We start from the raw sequence: 19,803 nt of genomic DNA, 5'->3' as shown, positions 1-19,803 counted from the left end.
TTCTTTAGATCTCTAGCCGACAAAATTGACTTTTAAAAATCGTAAACGGACGATAACTTCCGACCGGAAGTGGTTAGCAAAAAATTGAAACGGCGGTACAAACTTCAGTTGCCGACACATCAACCCTCAAAATTTGAAGAAAATCGAATGAGCCATCTTCGAGAAATCGCGTGCACAAAATTTGTAAGACAAAAAAAGAATAAAAAGAATAATAAGACTAGAGCAAAGCTCGTTGCAAAGCAACGAGTAGGTCTTCCGTTAATGTCAAGAGTAAAGCTTGATGTTCCTGCAAGAAGCAGAGTGTTTAAATCAATAACGAGCAACTTAAAGTAAACGATAAAAATAAATACGAATGATACTATGTACGAATTAACAAAAACCTTAACGATTCTAAGAACGACTTAACAAAAAAATAATTCCGAAGGTGTCAAAGTACTTAACAAACTTCGAATTATTTTTGGTACGAGTTTGTACTTCACGCTATTTTTGAAACCAAAAAAGCAGGATCTAAATTTCTGAAAAATCAATTTTTAAACCCCGATATCTGTTATGCATCGTCCGATTTAAAAGCGGATTTAAGTTTTGTACTCATCATGAAAATTACCGTAGGTTACATATGTTTAATTTTCAATATTGAAAAACAATGAAAAACTAAAACAAGAGGCAAATGGGCCACATCGCTCACCTGAGGAACAATAGGTATGATAAAATCAGCTTAATGGAGTCACAATGCAAACTACCTGGACAATGTACAATAATACATGTAGATCCTGTATAAATAAAATCCATTTTCCCCCCTAAATATTCTTATGTTTATAATCATTAGTTCCTTTTCTAAAAGGATGATTTTATATTGATTTTATAGTCATATCGCATGTTGAGTATTGCAGTTCTCAAAAAGATCCTTAACAATAGTTATAATATGGGATATAAACCTACATGAAACTCTGAACCTTCTTGTGAGGCCAAAGAACTGTCCTGCGCGGGGGTGTTAAGGAAGCATATGGACAATTTAGCGTCTTATTTTGACTGTTATATTCAAAATCGTGAAATTAAATAATTATTTTGAATAAGATCAAAAACTTAGTATTATCCTTTAAAATAGATGTCAGTGCAATAAAATCGGGTAGTACATTACTGCCACATCGCTGCATTATCACGTGACAACTATAAATAGCTTACGTATATTCCTTAACATAAAATGAGATAGAACAACACTACCCCGCGGTTTAAAAAATAAGATAATTATACCAATTGAAAGCAAAACATCTCAGTTTAATCAAAACCGCTGCTAGAATCCTATGTTTTTCCTCATTAAAAAGTTATTAATCCGGTTCTCGTAAAACCTTCCCAACTTTTATATAGTTTGCACGGAAAACGGCAAATTGCATCAAAACAACACACAACCTGCGATTCTAGCAGCACTTTTCAATTTAAGCATTGATCAAACTAACGATACGTATAAAATTTCAAGTTCAATATATACGGGGTAGTGTTGTTCTAGTTGGATTTTTATATCGTAAACAACGACAGAGGAAAGCCTGGCCGAGAAAGAAAAGCAAATTTACATACCTTTTAGCGAATTATTGATTAAACTAACATCCCCTCCAGTATTCTTATGTTCAATTCTCAAGAAATCACACCACAATACTTTATTAGAGTTCTTAGATTAGTTATATTTTGAATATGTTTACAATGCTTTCCGATCAAATTCACACGACATTCAACTTTTAGTCATGACGTCATCAATGTGTAAATCTACGTAATACAAACTAATTTCTGGAAAAAATTGTCTTCAGTATTTTTTATTTGTTTTTGATCTACGTTTCGTTGCTTAGATATTTGAATATGTACATAATAATTAAGATTTGTGATTTCACGGAATTACATGTAACTCAGATTCCATATGCTTCCTTAACACCCCCGCGTGGGGCCAAAGTCTTAACAATTATAAAGAATCATCTAGCTGAATAGTTTCTGAGAATATTTACTCTATATATTCCTATGTTAAACTTTGACCCCCCCCCCCCCACCCATTGTGGCCCAAACCTATCCCCGGGGTCATGATTTTCACAACTTTGTATCTACACTACCTGAGGATGCTTCCACATAAGTTTCAGCTTTCCTGGCTTATTAGTTTCTGAGAAAAAGATTTTTAAAGATTTTCTCTATATATTCCTATGTAAAAATCAATTCCCCCATTGTGACCCCACCATACCACCTGGGACTATAATTTGAACAAACTTGAATCTACACTACCTGAGGATGCTTCCACTTTAATTTGTGCTTTTCTGGCCTAATAGTTTTTGAGAAGAAGATTTTCAAAGATTTTCTCTATATATTCCTATGTAAAACTTGATTTGATTTTTAACATATTTTATTGTATACATACAAGTTCTGACAACTTACTAGGTCTTTACCATGTAAAAGCTGAAACTATGTAAAACTTGATCCCCTCTTATGGCCCCTCCCTACCCCTGGGGACCATGATTTGAACAAACTTGAATCTACACTACCTGAGGATGCCTCCACACAAGTTAAAGCTTTTCAGGCCGAATAGTTTTTGAGAAGAAGATTTTTGAAAAATACCAACAAATTTTCAATAATTCTCAATTATCTCCCCTTTAAAGAGGGCGTGGCCCTTCATTTGAACAAACTTGAATCCCCGTCACCTAGTGGTGGTGCTTAGTGCAAAATTTGGTTGAAATCTTGAAAAAAAGATGAAAATATGAAAAGTTTACAACAACAACAAATTGTGATCAGAAAAGCTCACTTGAGCCTTTGGCTCAGGTGAGCTAAAAACAAAATAAAAGAAACATAATTGCATACTTTAATTGAAAAACAAATTTTCACAGCTAACAATTGTAAATTACTTTATACAGCCATAATTTTGTTTGTTATAATTTCTTATCAAACACAAACCACAACAAGGCATGATGCTTTCTTAAAGTTGCATTACAGTAACTGTTCATGAATTATCCGATTTAATTTTTACTGGTAAATAGTCTGTAGAACACATTAAGGAATATGCATGTGGGTAGAGATGACAGGTTAACCTCAAGAGCTGAAAAGAATCAACAGGTAAAAACCATGTGGCCACCAATAGCTGAAATTAAAAAAATCAATAAGCTGTGTTAATACTTGTACCGGTACTAATAATAGCTGTGTTTACATTAACATATGCATAGTATTTCTGAAAAAAAATACACTGACCATGCAGTGTTATTAGTATGACATATCTCGATACGTGACATTAGATGGCACAGGACAGTTTTGTTGATACGTTTCATTGTAGCCTGGGGACGTGTGTCTTCGGAACCCTGTAACTAGAATTTCCTCAGTTCCCATTCAGCACAAATACCTTTAAGGTCAGACGACACGTTCCTCGAGAATCTTTTTTGTATCTCCTCGTTATAGAGAGTTCCAATAAAAAATATTGATTTTATAATTATTTTAAAAATGATTAAAATTTAATTAGATGTGGTTATGTGTCTAGATGGCCGAGTGGTCAGAACCGTGGCCGCTCACCGCCAGAAGCGTATATGTTCTAGAGGTCGTGAGTTCAAATCCCCGCTCCGGCAGAGACAGAGTTCCTATAGAGTGAATTTTGCTGTGCTGTTTATGTATTTATTTTTATATCAGCTCTTCAAGTGTATTTTCAAGAAGATTATATAGGAAATTGCATACTCTAGTATTTTGCAGAAATGCCTGGTAAGGTACCCTAATTTTTTGCAAGAAAGCTTGTCAAAATAGTAGTAAACCATCAACAAATTCCTGGAAAAAGTTATATAAAATTGAGGAACGTGTCGTCTGACCTTAATTCACTTTTTATAAGGCCAAACACCAATTTTTGAAGAAAATTACTAGTCAAAACCTGTAAAATTTTCTACATACTGGTTTTTATGAGATTTTGACCCTTCCATATTTTGCTAATTTTTCATGATTTTTCAGCTTTTTAGACCTCCCCCAGCCAATTCCCTGCAAAGGGTTGACCTTACGTACCATGTGCATGTTGCACCATCACATGGCAGAAACTTACCGGTGTATAGTTTATAATGCCCCATCCACTTACTTTTCGTGTTATTTACCCTCCCGTCTGTAACTTGCATTTTCACTGTCTAAAGTCAACACAACAGTCATAGCCGCAGGTTTCACATTTTACTTCTGAATCTCATGTACCTAACATATGGGGCCTACATATTGAATATCAATTTCAACAAGAGACATCCCTGTAAGTAATGATAATCATTAAAAATCATTTCATGAATTTTAGCAACACTCATAAGCCTTTAAGTACAGCAACTCTCAATTTTACAAAAATATTGACGGGTACTTTATCCGAAACTGTCCCTTGCTACCTTTAACTTACACTAACATTCTCTGAAAGGTCATCTTGTCTTAAACTTACAAAGCTTATGCTATTTTGAGAAAAAGTATACCTCATTTTGCCAATTCCATTAAGGATTAAGAAAAATATGGCCATTTAAGTGAACCCAGCATTTCCACTTTCTTCTATTTAACAAAGATTCATTGGGCTCTCCATAAATAAAGCATCTTTACCTCATCTTATAGAGGTCAACTATTTTTAACCTCCCTAAATAAGAAACCTTATTCAAAACTACATACATATACATGATATTATCATGACAAAAGCATCAAATCACTTAGAAATACCCTTACATGTATACCCTCCCCCTATTTTTTGATTTTCCTAAGAAGCATTAGTTTGAACACTTTAACCTTAATATTATGAAACTTGTGGCAATTCCCTTAAGTCATTTCTCACACATATTTAAAAACAACCATCACTGATATTGAAAATTGATTTTTTCTTGGTAAATGGATGAAATGTAACATTCTTATTCACAAAAAGGCATGCTGCCATACATGTGATTTCTTGTTTTCATGAAACAGTAAGCTTATAATCATATTTAGTGAATATCTTATTTATTTTTGTTTCTAGTCTCCTTTTAACTTTGCTAAAATAGTAAGACCTACCAGTGTGATGTCTGCTCTTAATTAAAATGAAATTCAAACACAACCGGGTACCTGGGGACGGATGAGAATTCCATGATAAATGTTCAAATTTTACATGTTTTCCTACATTTTTGATGCATATATACAATAAAAGGGTAAACATTTGTTGTTTCTTGATCATTTCGAGAGTAATTATTATAGCAGATGTTATTTCAAGGTCAAATGTACATTTACATATCCAACATGTAATGGTAATGGAGACAATTGGAAAGAGGGGGGGGGGGGGGGGATGGCTTTTTGAATTCTGTAAATATATCTAAAATATCACTTTTGGATAGGAAGGAGCAAAAACTTGAATTTTTTGACATATTGTATACTTTGATAACTGCATTTGTCTACATGTGAATTTTATTTGAAAGAAAAATATGCTGTTTTAAAAAAATTGAGTTATATAAGTCAGGTTGCTTAATGTTATTTCATGAAATCAGACAGCAAAATTGCTGCAAATTTATAATTTAAATAATTCAATTGATCAAAACTCTTTTACTGTGCAGTATTAATTCTTATCTCGGTAATTAACTTAAGCCTATTAATTGTCATCAGGATAGGAAATACCTACTTTCTAAGCCAATTTACTCTAGTGGTGGTCATTCTACACATTTAAAAGGCATTTACTTCCCGTGTATATTATAGCTAATAAATCATGTAATGACATATACAATGTATAACCAACAAAATCATCCATTTTCCCAAAATAGACTACTTTTGGTACAAAATCCACTCAAAATTACAGTTAAATGAGAAATCTGAAAATACCATGTAGTCTTGAAACTTACACTAACATTCTCTGAAAAGTCATCTTGTCTTAAACTTACAAAGCTTATGCTATTCTGAGAAAAAGTATACCTCATTATGCCAATTCCATTAAGGATTAAGAAAAATATGGCCATTTAAGTGAACCCAGCATTTCCACTTTCTTCTATTTAACACAAATTTATAGGGCTCTCCATAAATAAAGCATCTTTACCTAATCTTTTAGAGGTCAACTGTTGTTCAACCTCCCTAAATAAGAAACCTTATTCAAAACTACATACATATACATGATATTATCATGACAAAAGCATCACATCACTTAGAAATACCCTTACATGTATACCATCCCCCTATTTTTTGATTTTCCTAAGAAGCATTAGTTTGAACACTTTAACCAAATATTATGAAATTTAAATGCTTCTATTCTGATCAATTGAATTTTTAACCAGCGTGAAATTAAAACCATCGCAATTGATACTTTAGTAAAAATCATGAAAATTTAACACGGTGGAATTAAAACGACTTACAGTATTTCATCCGAACAGCCTCAGAGTATAATTTTCTGCTATACCATTTTTTAAAAATGAATTCTACTGGTTTTTTTTTTTTTGCAAATAAATTTAGCGAGGATTTTTTTCTCTTTTCTTATTAATGACAGGTTTTAAATACAATATTATGTTTAGTATGTATAAAATTCCATAAACAATTTTACAAAGCTTTGGATTTTAGTTGTACAATGAAAAAATGAGGGATTGCATGATAATACATGCTCATTTTGAAATTTAAAGCATTGTTGATTTCTTTTCCTAGATAGAGATATGCACAAAATGATGTTGCTCTGTGATGCTTTGCCAAGATTAAAAGCATGAGAGAGAGAGAGAGAGAGAGAGAGAGAGAGAGAGAGAGATCTGAGGCACATGTAGTAAAAATTATTACATACATTTGTCTTACTGTAAAAACTGTTTACAATGTAGATGTGTTCTGCATGTAAAGTTTACCTAAAATGAATCAATAAAATTCAATATACCGGTATATAAAAGATAAACTAATCTCAAAGAATTTACAATGTTCTGTGAAATAATCAAATCTTGAGAAGAATGTTTTATAGATATCAGGGAACATTAACCTAAAATCTGAACTTAAAGTTCTTTTCATCTTGCACTCTGATTTACATGCTCTTTCACAGGCGATAATCATATATAACGGCGAGCCAGACAAAAGTTCTAATTTTAATTAGACTGAATATTTACCATGTCAAATATATTTATTTAATTAAGCACAAGCCTGTCTGAGTTCTTTAATTCATTAATTAAGTGGAGATAATATGGTAAAGATCTGCTATTTTCAAATATTTAGGGTAAAGTTATCATCATGCAAACATGCACTCTAATTACAACATTCTACTCTTGTGTGCCTTTGGACCCCCACCTCTTTTAATTGCACTGTTTTACAGTGTGTGGTGTGTTGTTCAATACAAAATAAGACATACATATACATGTACATAATAATAAATAGAAATTCAAACGAGTAGTGTGCAAAACATACACGTGAAAATACATTGGACAAATAATATCCCGAGATTTCTCTGACTCAAATGCCCGCTTTTATATTGTTACGCACGTCAAAAGCGGAGGTTAGAGTCAGAGGAATGTCGGATTAGATTGAAAAGTGCACAAACACTTTGAAAAGAAAAAGTCAATACGACATATCCTGTATTGAAACATACCTTTATAATCTGTCATGCGTTAGTTGAGCTGAAATTTCCACTATCGCCGTCTTGCAGGCCATTCTTCTGACACACCGCTATCAGCTGTTGTTCGCAGTCAAAACATGGCGAGTTGACATGGTGAATCGTACGATAATTATTTCGATTAAAACTAATCAGACTAATAAAAACTAACAACGTAATTGTAACAGAGACACTTAATGCCTCTGCTGGGGTTTGAACCCGGGTCCTCTGGCACGCCAGTCCAGCACTCTACCGATCGAGCTAAAGGGTTAACCCACTAGCCAGAGCTAGTAGGAATGCCATATACCTTACTCTACCACATTGTCCCCCTCCAAGGAAAGAGGCGTCCCGACTCTCCTTGAGTGCCAATGCCTGTGGGGCAAAGTTCTGGAAACAATCTCTCTCACCCGCCAGAGAATACCCAGGTCCCAACGTGGGCGCCAAATGTAACAGAGACACTTAATGCCTCTGCTGGGGTTTGAACCCGGGTCCTCTGGCACGCCAGTCCAGCACTCTACCGATCGAGCTAAAGGGTTAACCCACTAGCCAGAGCTAGTAGGAATGCCATATACCTTACTCTACCACATTTTAGGGTGAAACGATTAATGCGACGTAACGCTCAGAATATATATAATATAGAACCCTACAATCGTCTTGGTGTTTTGTTTTATTCGTCCAAGAACGGTTACATAAACTTAAACACCCCTATTATAAATAATGGTATAGCCTGTTTAGGTTATTTATTTCAGTGGTTTGGATTATTCCATTTGAAGATAGGTATTTTTATATTTACGGTTTGTGATTGGTCAGTATTGGTCACTACTGATAGAGTTTGGCGGGAGATATTCTTTTGTATTCTGGTTCTGTAATTCTTTAATTGCAACCAAGACTTCAAGCCAGACAGGTGTGTTTCAGACTGAGACAAAGCATACAGACTCAGACCTGTAAGTTATTCTTTTAAAACATAATTCTTTAAATAAATACAATTCTGAACTAGATTAAAATAAATAAATAAAGTTAATATATAAGTATGAGTGTGTAGAGTGAATGTTTTGAATACAGTACAATGTAAATATCAGTGAGCAGTGTATGTCTTATATACTTAATTGTATAGTAGACAAGATCTTATATATTGTATAAATTATAAATAGGTCAAGTCATATAATGAGCCTGATCCGCTGATTGATACTACGTATATGCAGTGTCGTGCACCTAGTTCCATAAATTGGTAACTATTTGTTGAAATTCATTATTGTAAATAGTTTTCATATAATCTATATATTAGAGTGATGTTTCTAAGAGTGGGAAATATTATTTAACATAAAATTCAGATTTATCGTGTATTGCGATTAAATGTAAAGCGATATAATTGACCTATAAGTAAATGTATGTTATACATGTTTGTGATGTCTATAATGTTTGTGTTGTTATAGTGGTGTGCTTATATGTTTTATGTATTGTTTTAGGGTGAAACGATACATAAAACATATAAGCACACCACTATAACAACACAAACATTATAGACATCACAAACATGTATAACATACATTTACTTATAGGTCAATTATATCGCTTTACATTTAATCGCAATACACGATAAATCTGAATTTTATGTTAAATAATATTTCCCACTCTTAGAAACATCACTCTAATATATAGATTATATGAAAACTATTTACAATAATGAATTTCAACAAATAGTTACCAATTTATGGAACTAGGTGCACGACACTGCATATACGTAGTATCAATCAGCGGATCAGGCTCATTATATGACTTGACCTATTTATAATTTATACAATATATAAGATCTTGTCTACTATACAATTAAGTATATAAGACATACACTGCTCACTGATATTTACATTGTACTGTATTCAAAACATTCACTCTACACACTCATACTTATATATTAACTTTATTTATTTATTTTAATCTAGTTCAGAATTGTATTTATTTAAAGAATTATGTTTTAAAAGAATAACTTACAGGTCTGAGTCTGTATGCTTTGTCTCAGTCTGAAACACACCTGTCTGGCTTGAAGTCTTGGTTGCAATTAAAGAATTACAGAACCAGAATACAAAAGAATATCTCCCGCCAAACTCTATCAGTAGTGACCAATACTGACCAATCACAAACCGTAAATATAAAAATACCTATCTTCAAATGGAATAATCCAAACCACTGAAATAAATAACCTAAACAGGCTATACCATTATTTATAATAGGGGTGTTTAAGTTTACACACTTGTTAGTATTAGTGCAGCGCAAAGAGTGAAAGATGGAAAAAATGAATGAATGAATAACTTAATAATTCTAAAAATAAAACTAAGTCAAACTATCACATAATTATCGACCGAATTAACGGAATTGTTTCAATAAACACTCTGATTAACTATATAAAAAAGGAGTTCGGTTTTATGACCTGTACGAAATCTTTTCAGCAGGAGTTACTTTAGGTGTGAATTTTGCACTATTTTTTAAACCAATAACGAGGAATCAACATTTCCGGAAAAATCAATATTTAAACCCCGATATCTCCGCAATGCAGTATCCGATTTTAAAACGAATTGAAGTTTTGTATTTAGCTTTGCAAACTATACAGTATGCTTATAATTTTATGTTTTTTATAAAGTTTTATGATCAGTACGAATTGTTACAGTAGAAGTTACTTTCAGTGTGAATTTTGCACTATTTTTGAAACCAAGAACGCGGCATCAAAATTTCCGGGAAAATCAGTTTTTAAACCCCGATATCTCTGTAATGCATCCTCCAAATTTTAAACGGTTTTCAGCATTAGACTCAGCTTAAAAAGCTCTACAACATACGCATACGTTTTTTGTTTGATCAAAAAATTCATTTTTTCAAAAAATTTGATTCGCTTCCAGTTTCGCCCGCAAGTGACAGATTTTTATTATATAGCTTCATTACAGAGGTAAATTGACCAAATCATAACCATTGAAAATTTCAAGCCTCTATCCTAAAGCGTTTTTGAGAAAAGTCCCGGACAAAATGACTTTTTTAAAATTTTAAAAATGACGTCACGCCAAAACGGAAGTGACGTTGTCTTTAAAACTTTAACATCTTTGGGGGACGATAACTTGCTAAAATCTCTGGAAGTTTTATTGAAATCGGTTGAAAACTTTTTGAGTTATGAAGCAAAAAAGGAGTCAGAAAAAAAAGAAAAAGTATAATAACTAGAGCAAAGCTCGTTGCAAAGCAACGAGTGGGTCTTCCGTTAATGTCGGAAGTAAAGCTAGAAGTTCCTGTAAGAAGCAGAGCTCTAAAACCGATAACAAGAGTAACTAAAATAAAAAGATGAAAAAATCGAATTATTCCTGGTACGACTTAACAAAATACGAATGATTTTAAGTACGACTTAACAAAAACCTTTCCGATTTCAAGAACGACTTAACAGAAAAAATCCGAATGTGTTACTGTACAACTTAACAATTATTTTTGGTACGAGTTAATTTTACTTTGTACATTACGCTATTTTTTAAACCAAGGACGCGGAATCAAAATTTCCGGAAAAATCAATTTTTAAACCCCGATATCTCTGTAATGCATCGTCCGATTTTAATACGGCTTTCAGGTTTAGATTCAGATTAATAAGCTCTACAAAACACATATTCATTTTTAATTTGATCAGAAAATTCATTTTTTCGAAAATTTTGTTTCATTTCCGGTTTCGACCGAAAGTGACAGATTTTTATTTCCGGCCTTATTACAGAGGTAAATCGACCAAATCATAACCATTGAAAATTTCAAGCCTCTATCTTAAAGCGTTTTTGAGAAAAGTCCGGGACAAAATGACTTTTTGAAATTTTTAAAAATGACGTTACGTCAAAACGGAGGTGACGTTCTCTTTAAAACTTAAACATTTTTGAGGGACGCCAACTCGCAAAAATCTCTGAAAATTTCATGAAAATCGGTTTAAAACCTTTTGAGTTATGAAGCAAAAAAGGAGTCAGAAGAAAAGAAAAAGAATAATAATAATAATAACTAGAGCAAAGCTCGTTGCAAAGCAACGAGTGGGTCTTCCGTTAATGTCGGAAGTAAAGCTGGAAGTTCCTGTAAGAAGCAGAGGTATAACACCAATAACAAGAATAACTTAAATGAAAAGATGAAAAAAAATCGAATATTCCTGGTACGACTTAACAAAATACGAATGATTTTAAGTACGACTTAACAAAAACCTTTCCGATTTTAAGAACGACTTAACAAAAAAAATCCGAATGTGTTCAAGTACGACTTAGCAATTATTTTTGGTACGAGTTAATTTTACTTTAAACATTACGCTATTTTTTAAACCAAGGTCGGGGAATCAAAATTTCCGGAAAAATCAATTTTTAAACCCCGATATCTCTGCAATGCATCGTCCGATTTTAAAACGGTTTTCAGTGTTAGATTCGGCTTAATAAGCTCTATAAAACACATATAAATTTTTGATTGGATCAGAAAATTTATTTTTTCGAAAAATTTGTTTTACTTCCAGTTTCGACCGGAAGTGACAGATTTTCATTTCCAGCCTTATTACAGATGGAAATCGACCAAATCATAACCATTTAAAATTTCAAGCCTCTATCTTAAAGCGTTTTTGAGAAAAGTCCGGGACAAAATGACTTTTTGAAATTTTTAAAAATGACGTCACGTCAAAACGGAGGTGACGTTCTCTTTAAAACTTTAACATTATTGAGGGACGCCAACTTGCAAAAATCTCTGAAAATTTCATCAAAATCAGTTAAAAACCTTTTGAGTTATGAGGCAAAAAAGGAGTCAGAAGAAAAGAAAAAGAATAATAATAATAATGAAAAAGAAACCGAAGAATAACAAGAGGGTCTTCCGTTGGAAACGGAAGACCCTAATAAAAAGAAACAATAGAATAACAAGAGGGTCTTCCGTTGGAAACGGAAGACCCTAATAATAAAAAGAAACCGAAGAAAAACAAAAGGGTCTTCCGTTGGAAAACGGAAGACCCTAAAAAGTGAAAAAGAAACAATAGAATAATAGTAGGGTCTTCCGCTGAAGACGGAAGACCCTAAAAAAGACATCTTAATAAAGAGGTGCCTAAAATTACACATGTTAAGAAGGTGTAAAATTTTATGCCATTGCTTTTTTCAATTGATCGATCAATCACTGTTATCAAAAAAATATACATCTAAATGTACATGTACATAAAATCAATAGATTCAATATCAATACAAACAAATTAGCATTTCTGATACAAATATTTAAAATAGACTTATTGTTGTCATATTCCATCACATGGCAACCAAAATGAAGAAGATGTAAAATGTTTCGCAACTTTGTTTTCAGGTTACCATTGAAACAGGCTACCGCCACCATCTACACCATCCCAACTAGACATTGCACGGAGACAATTCAGTAGCACGAGAGAGTGTACAAATTCTGCCTTATCAGCGGTGACTTCCCCGAGCAGTGCTTCTAAAAGTTTCGGTTCCTCTAGTCCGTACATTTGAATAACTTTTTTGGACGGAGTGGCGTTTAATGTGCCATACTTCTCAACCATTTTCTTTACAAACTCTTCATGAACCATTTTGTTATATCCATGATCTTTTAGGATATAGAGCAACTTCTCATGGCGCTTGCGATAAAAAGATTCTTTTTGCAAATTTCTTGTTCCATCGCCTCGCAAGGTTTCCTTTGTTATCAGAGCGCCGATGTTCTGGGAGGTGTAACCATAGACTCGATTTTTGATCAATTCATCATTTGAAGCCGACGCGCGTCGTCGAAACACTGTTTCCAAGATTCTTCTGTCCAGCTGGAATGCGATTTCTCCAATTACCCTTGTGCCCAAAATCTTCAGAGCTGCCGACAACTTTTGATCAAATGCGATCCCAGAATCGCTGTCCATAGCGTCACTGCTCGACTGGCTTCGGTTCGGAACAACTGTCAATATATATACATGTATATATATTAATAATAATAATTTCAACATTCATTAGTATTTAAATTTGAGAATTCAGATTTTATTCAATATAATTTTTTTCTATAACAGAACAATATTTTGACACATAACTTTTGCCTTTTTACATCAATCATCGTTTTATGATTTTAGTTGTGTGTAAAAAATATAAAGCATTGCAGAAAATGTTATAAAGCTTACCTCTCACCTCTGTATATGCTATTGTAAAGACTTAAAACACATTCAACATTTTGAAATAAATAACACAATGTTAATATTTAATCAAACCCAATCTGAACATAAAAATTATAAACCCCTTAAGATCAAAGTTAAATCCAGCACTTTATTATATAAAACAAGACACTGTATGATTCATTTTTTTTTCAAGATCATAATTTCCTCAATGAATTGATGATTATTCTAATACAAATTCAGTCTTACCTTGATTAAGGGCATGCTCTTCGAAAGCTTTAGGTGTTGACGTAGCAATAGGCTCCATTATAAATCTTTTGTTCCTAGGAGTGGAAGTCGCAACCGGGTCTCCAATTACTCCTCGCCCTGAACTGGAAGAATCTGATCCCTGATGAATATCAGCCTCGTCCACCCGTGGTAGATCTTTTCCATCTCCATCATTCTCCAATCCAGCATCTAGGCTTTCAGATTCCATTTCCATTTTGAGAGCATGCAATTCTTGAGCATGGCCACTCTCTTCTTTTGCAATCCCAAAATTCGATTGACTTATGTGCCGATTGGTGTCGCTGTTCCTTTCCGAAAATTCTGGATTTTTGTAGGGCACCTGGTGGAACGTATCCTGAATGACCGGTTGTTCTTCAGTAACCAGCTCATTTCGAAATTGTTCGGGAAGGACTTGATCAGATTGGTCCATCCAAGCTGGTCCAGGCTGTGCGTTACGTTCATCAGGAAACTGTCCATGCACACCATAACAGTCTACCACATCTTGGGGACCATTTTTAGTTGATCTTAGGTACACGAAACCGCTTGGATCAGCATGACTGGTGTCTCTGTCGGTGCGTCCCGGCCCATTTGAGCTACTGGTTGTGGAAGTGTTTCCCCAAAACTTTGGTAAACTTGAAGAAACATCTTCAGACTTGCCTACACTCAGTGACAGCTGGTTACCCTCTCTGACGTACGTGTTGTAATTTGTTGGTGACTGATTTTCTGCTTTGCCAGTATCAATTCCAATCTTCCTGGTTTCAACTGATGGCGACGCATTTTCTTGGTTGACTGGAGATGAGTTCTGTGGTGGTACATCGTCATGCTTGAGTTGATTGTTTTGGACCACTACTTCATGTTCGTCTTGAACGTTATAATTGGTAGGCTCCTGTGCGTGCAATGAGGCTTCATTAACACTTTGAGGGTGCAACTCAAGAGAAGATGCAAATTTTGGACGCTGTTGACTGACTCCTAATTCTTCCACGTTTTCTTGTTTTAATTGTGGAGTTTGTGCGCATCTTCTTTGTTCCCCATTGCAGTTCGGTTCAGTGATGCTTGGATTATCTTCACCTTTGAAACTGTACTCCGGTTTCTGCATTTTACCGGTAGTATGATCGATTTTTGCGCCACTTTGATAACCAGCTTTTTCCTCTTTTAGAAGTTTCTCAAATATATAGTTAACTTCTTTATCCGAGTAATATCTCTCTCTTTGAAGGAGGTTATTGCGAAAAGTCATCGGAAGGGAATAGAAAACTGGTTCACTGTCCTGGTTTGTACCTTTTGGAGAACCAGGTTTGCCTGGGTTGAATTGTCCTTCATGCTTATAGGATCCTTCCATGTTGCATGAAAGACTCCTTTCTCTGTCGAAGTGAAGTTCTCTTTGTACAAGATTTTCAGCGCTGGAAGCATCAGGACAAACATCATTGGTTCTGTTTGGGGGTGTTTCTTGACCTGACGTATCCTTATTCCCCCTACGGGTGGACTCTTCCATGGTTTGTTTTGTGTCAGGTGGCTTATAACGTGCAATTTTCCGAGGCATCTTGGCAAACTTGGTCGTTACAATCTCTTCAGTGTTTTCTTGCTCTCCCCTGACTCTTTCCTTGTTTACAACAGTTTTGGACGAGGGCATGGAAACTGATGGACTGGGGACGTCTTGATTACGGGCACGAATGGGGTTTTGGGCAGGTTTCGGACTGTATTTGTTTATTTCTTCAGCATTCGCATTCGATCGCTCATCTGTTGGTTTGTTTTTCATGGCATCATGTTGAGCACGGCTTTTTTGATACAGAGGTATCTTGGAGCGAAACTCCTTGGTCTTGCCTTCCATTTGTGATTTTTGACCAGCCGTTTGTCCGTAATCGTTTTGAGTTGTGGGGGACAGATTTCCTTGTACGCTTTTTACGGTAATATCCATTCTTACTTCTGTCGACGGTGACAGATTTCTTTGAATAAGCATGGATGAATTTTGCTCGGTTTCATTAAATTCGTCTCCAATTTGCTGATCTTTGGGGGCGATTTCTGGATAATCGTGGTGGATTTCTACATACAATAATTAATATATTTATTACATTATTAGATCAATCAACACACACTCTTTATCATATACTAGTATATAAAGAAAAAGGTTCACTCTAGGCGGAAAAATAACGTTAAAGAATTTTTATACAAAATATTTTTAAAAGCGAGATGGCCTGGTGGTGGTGGCTGTTTTAAGACTGTATTTATCTCTTGTTCTGTATGATCTTGAAAAGTGTGCATATTACAAAGCCAACAGGTATGATTTTTTTTCCTTATATACTGAATGATAGTTTATAGCTAAACAAATCATATCTAAAAATAGATTAAGGTAAATCTGTCCTTCAACAAGAAGTATGGCCAACGCGAATGTCTTGTGTATGTTGTATTTTTGACTATCTTATCACTATCATGTATCGTATTTGTTGTTATTAATATCATGTTATGTTCGTCCATCCGTCCGTCGTCCGTCCGTCCGTCCGTCTGTCCATCCATCTGCACGTTCTCTTAGTTTTACTGTTCTTACATTTTACGAATTAGAATATAATTTGGGGGTGTTAAATTAATTTCGTAATTAGGCTTTAGAAGAAGATGGGGAAATAAGATGGCGCAACTGCCCATTTGGTTAAGTCGTAAAATACAATTTCAAATAGTTTTTTCAATTAGTTTTGGTTATATCGAACCCACAACATAAAAACCCAAGTTCTATACAGTTACCTAATGTCTGGTGCTCTAACCACTGAGCCATTTCATTCACAACAAAATGCGTTGTTTAAATGCTATATTAGACGTTGGCCACGAATTTAAAGACTTGTATGATTTTTTTTTATGTTCAATTCTTGGGCTACAAAATGAAATTTTTAAAGTATAGTGGGTCATCTTTCCACATTTTTGTTGATTAAAATCGGTTTCAATTCCATTAAACCGCATTCGGACTATGACAAAAATATGGAGCTCAGACCCACTATATAAAAGAAAAGGCATCGAAGTTATACAAATGACACTATTTGGAGGTTTTGACACGCAACGCAAGTTTAAATCAACCTTTACTGCAAGTATTCAAAATATTTAATGGTTCCAAACCGATGTTACTTTAAATATACATTGTTTTTAATTATTTTCTTTTTTTAAAAGTATCAGATTTAATGATATTTTAATTTTGCAGTAATCATTCCTCATAAGGGCATTTTACACGCCTTCGCATTATTCTTCTTTTATTTAAATTATGGAGGCCAATTAGTAGTTAAAAAATGACGGGTTTTGTGGGGTTTTGTGGTTGTTTTTTGTTTTTGCTTTTTTCTTCTTTTTTTTTTTTTTTTTTTTTTTTTTTTTTTTTGGAGGGGGGGGGGGGGTTATAACAAAAACCATTCTCCTAAGAACCTCTATTACCATTTACGTCGCATCCAAATCCAAATTGGAATATGATTGGGGTGCATGTCTTGTCGTTTCAAAAATTTAATTTCCATCATTAAATAAATACGGAAAATGACATGGTAATATTTTGATGGGGGCGCAAAAGACGTGGTTTGTATCAAGGGGTCAATTTTCCATGAAGAGAAGGGAGGGGTCCAGATCCCCACCCCCTCTCTAAATCTGTGCACACGATTATGTTGACATGATGTTGATTCAAAACAAAATAGTCAAATTGAACGCACCTGCGACTGTCGCGATCGGGGGCATAATTTAATATAAATTTGTTTAATAATTATCAGGGCCATTCTTTCTATCTTCTTGACCTTGAAATGATATGAGTATTGATAGATCTAAATTTATTGATATGCAAACAGTTTAACAGTTCAACCCCAAATTGACATAACTGGCCGCTCATATGTGTATTAAGGGATCTCATTTTTTAAATAGCAACGTAAATTGCATGCGGCCCTGTCTTTGATCAAAACATTTACAAGGCAGTGTTATTTATAGGCGCAAACACTTGGTGCAAGTATTATACTGTCTTATAACATCGTCTAGTAAAAATCTTGTATCTGGACTCGTACACCGTCAAGATATTTTATATATTTAAAACGTAGTAATTTGTTTGTGTGTGTTGTGGTGTACATTTTGAATTTACTGAGAGGGTGTAAATACTAAAAAAAATTACATGACAACTTACAAGTGGACCATCTATATATATAAAAGTCTTTGACAGACAGTACAAAGGCAGAGTACAAAGTCTTGCTGTATGCGCGGGTACAGAAAATTTTCAGCGGGTGGGGTGGGGGGTGTCAAAGTGCATTATTATATTGTGTTTGCTCTGGAGGAGAGAGGGGTTCGAAGCAATTTTCGGTAATTATACAATGTAAATTTAATAAGTTTAAATTTTCAGAAGGAAAGGAAAGCCTCCCCCCCCCCCCCCCCCGGACCCCTTTCTTGATCCGCCCACGTGACTGGATTGGTTATAAGATGGAAGTGTGTTAATAATTTTCTACCTCAATGAATTGTAAATATTTACCTAAATTAATAATTGACTTACCTGATTCAGAAATCAGTTCAGTCTGAGTATGAGTATGAGTCTGAGCGCGGGGCTTTATCGGACTCAGCAATTTTCGCAGAATTTCAAACTCTGTTTTTATATCCTGCCGAGCATGTTCCGAGACGTGCACGGCGTCTTTTAGCTTCTTATTCTGTTCCACGACTTCCATGAGAATTTTGCGCAAATCTCGTATGTCTTCCTCCCTTTTTTCGATCTGTTGTTTTAATGATATGGAGGAAAAGTGGGTCTGCATTTTTTCCATTTTTTGATTCATCAGGATCAATGAATTCATCAGGGCTCGTTTCTCTTCAGCGAGTCTGTGATTTTCTTCCAGGAGCCTACGATGCTCGTCTGCTATGAGGCAGGAATTTTTTACATCTTCCATCGGAGGAGCTAAATCCCCAGCATAAAGCGTGGGTATATCTTCCTCCGATGACATGGCCATATACTTACATTTACAGTCAACTATTACTATACGAATATTATTATTGAACAATAAAACCAGATAATTTAGTTCAGGTATACAAGAACTAAAGAATGCGAATCTCTCAATAAAAATTGAGGAAGTGATCTACAGAAATCACAAAACTTTACACAGTTCTATGCGAAAATTCCTTCTGAATTAACGAAGAAAACAGTGACGGCTTCCACTATGGCGGGGAATTTGTGGTCTGATTTGTTGTGACGTCACAATCAATATATAGAGAATTGTGACGTCATGGTGAATGGAAGTCACGTGACTACGGGATAAACACTGGGTAAACAAGGAACCAAACACCATATCGAAAATTACTTCTTCAGATAAATTGCTATCTGAAAACACAAAGCTGCAATGCTGCATGGAAAAAAAACCGGCACTGTATTTAAATAAACGGAATGTGCTATCGGTATGATGCAGGCCTATTATAGACACATGTTCTACATGTACGATATGATAAATACCCGTAGTCCGAAATATCTGACCTTTTTTCTGGCTTTTTTAACAACTGATATTTTCCAGGCAAATAAATATCATGATAAATCGCTTAAAAGCCAGGAAAACGTCAGATATTTCGGACTTATACCCTGTGCGTGGATCTAGAGCAGTGGGGGTCTAACCCTTTCGAAAAATCTAAATCTAATTCATTAATTTAACATTGTAAAATAAAACTTCTATTAAGGCAGGTATCCTATCACCACCACTTGCTCCACCCCGAAAATAAAATATCACCTCTCGGACACCTCCTCCTCCCCCCCCCCCCCCCCGGGAAAGTTTTTTTTTCAGAATTTGCACAGGCTGTCTCCCCTTAAAAATGAGAAAATGAAATCAAATTTACAAAGAATGCACTATAGAAATTGACACGTCGCCTCATTTTGCCATTCTTTTATTTTCATTAAATTTTTTTGGTTGTTATAAACAATTACTAGTTTACC

General features: G+C 34.6%; 1 protein-coding gene across 1 annotated transcript; it reads right to left on the bottom strand.

The window, feature by feature from the left end:
• Positions 1-12,714: 12,714 nt before the first annotated feature.
• LOC128163828 (uncharacterized) lies at positions 12,715-19,042 on the bottom strand. The gene is made up of 3 exons (XM_052827497.1): positions 18,391-19,042; positions 13,890-15,941; positions 12,715-13,432 (listed from the first exon to the last, which is right to left on the bottom strand). The coding sequence occupies exons 1-3, from the start codon at positions 18,833-18,835 to the stop codon at positions 12,840-12,842; spliced, it is 3,090 nt and encodes a 1,029-aa protein (XP_052683457.1). The 5' UTR covers positions 18,836-19,042; the 3' UTR covers positions 12,715-12,839.
• Positions 19,043-19,803: the final 761 nt, after the last annotated feature.

The sequence above is a fragment of the Crassostrea angulata genome, chromosome 9 (assembly GCF_025612915.1).
Source record: "Crassostrea angulata isolate pt1a10 chromosome 9, ASM2561291v2, whole genome shotgun sequence".
Lineage (NCBI taxonomy): Eukaryota > Metazoa > Mollusca > Bivalvia > Ostreida > Ostreidae > Magallana > Magallana angulata.
This window is presented reverse-complemented; position numbering and strand designations above follow the sequence as displayed.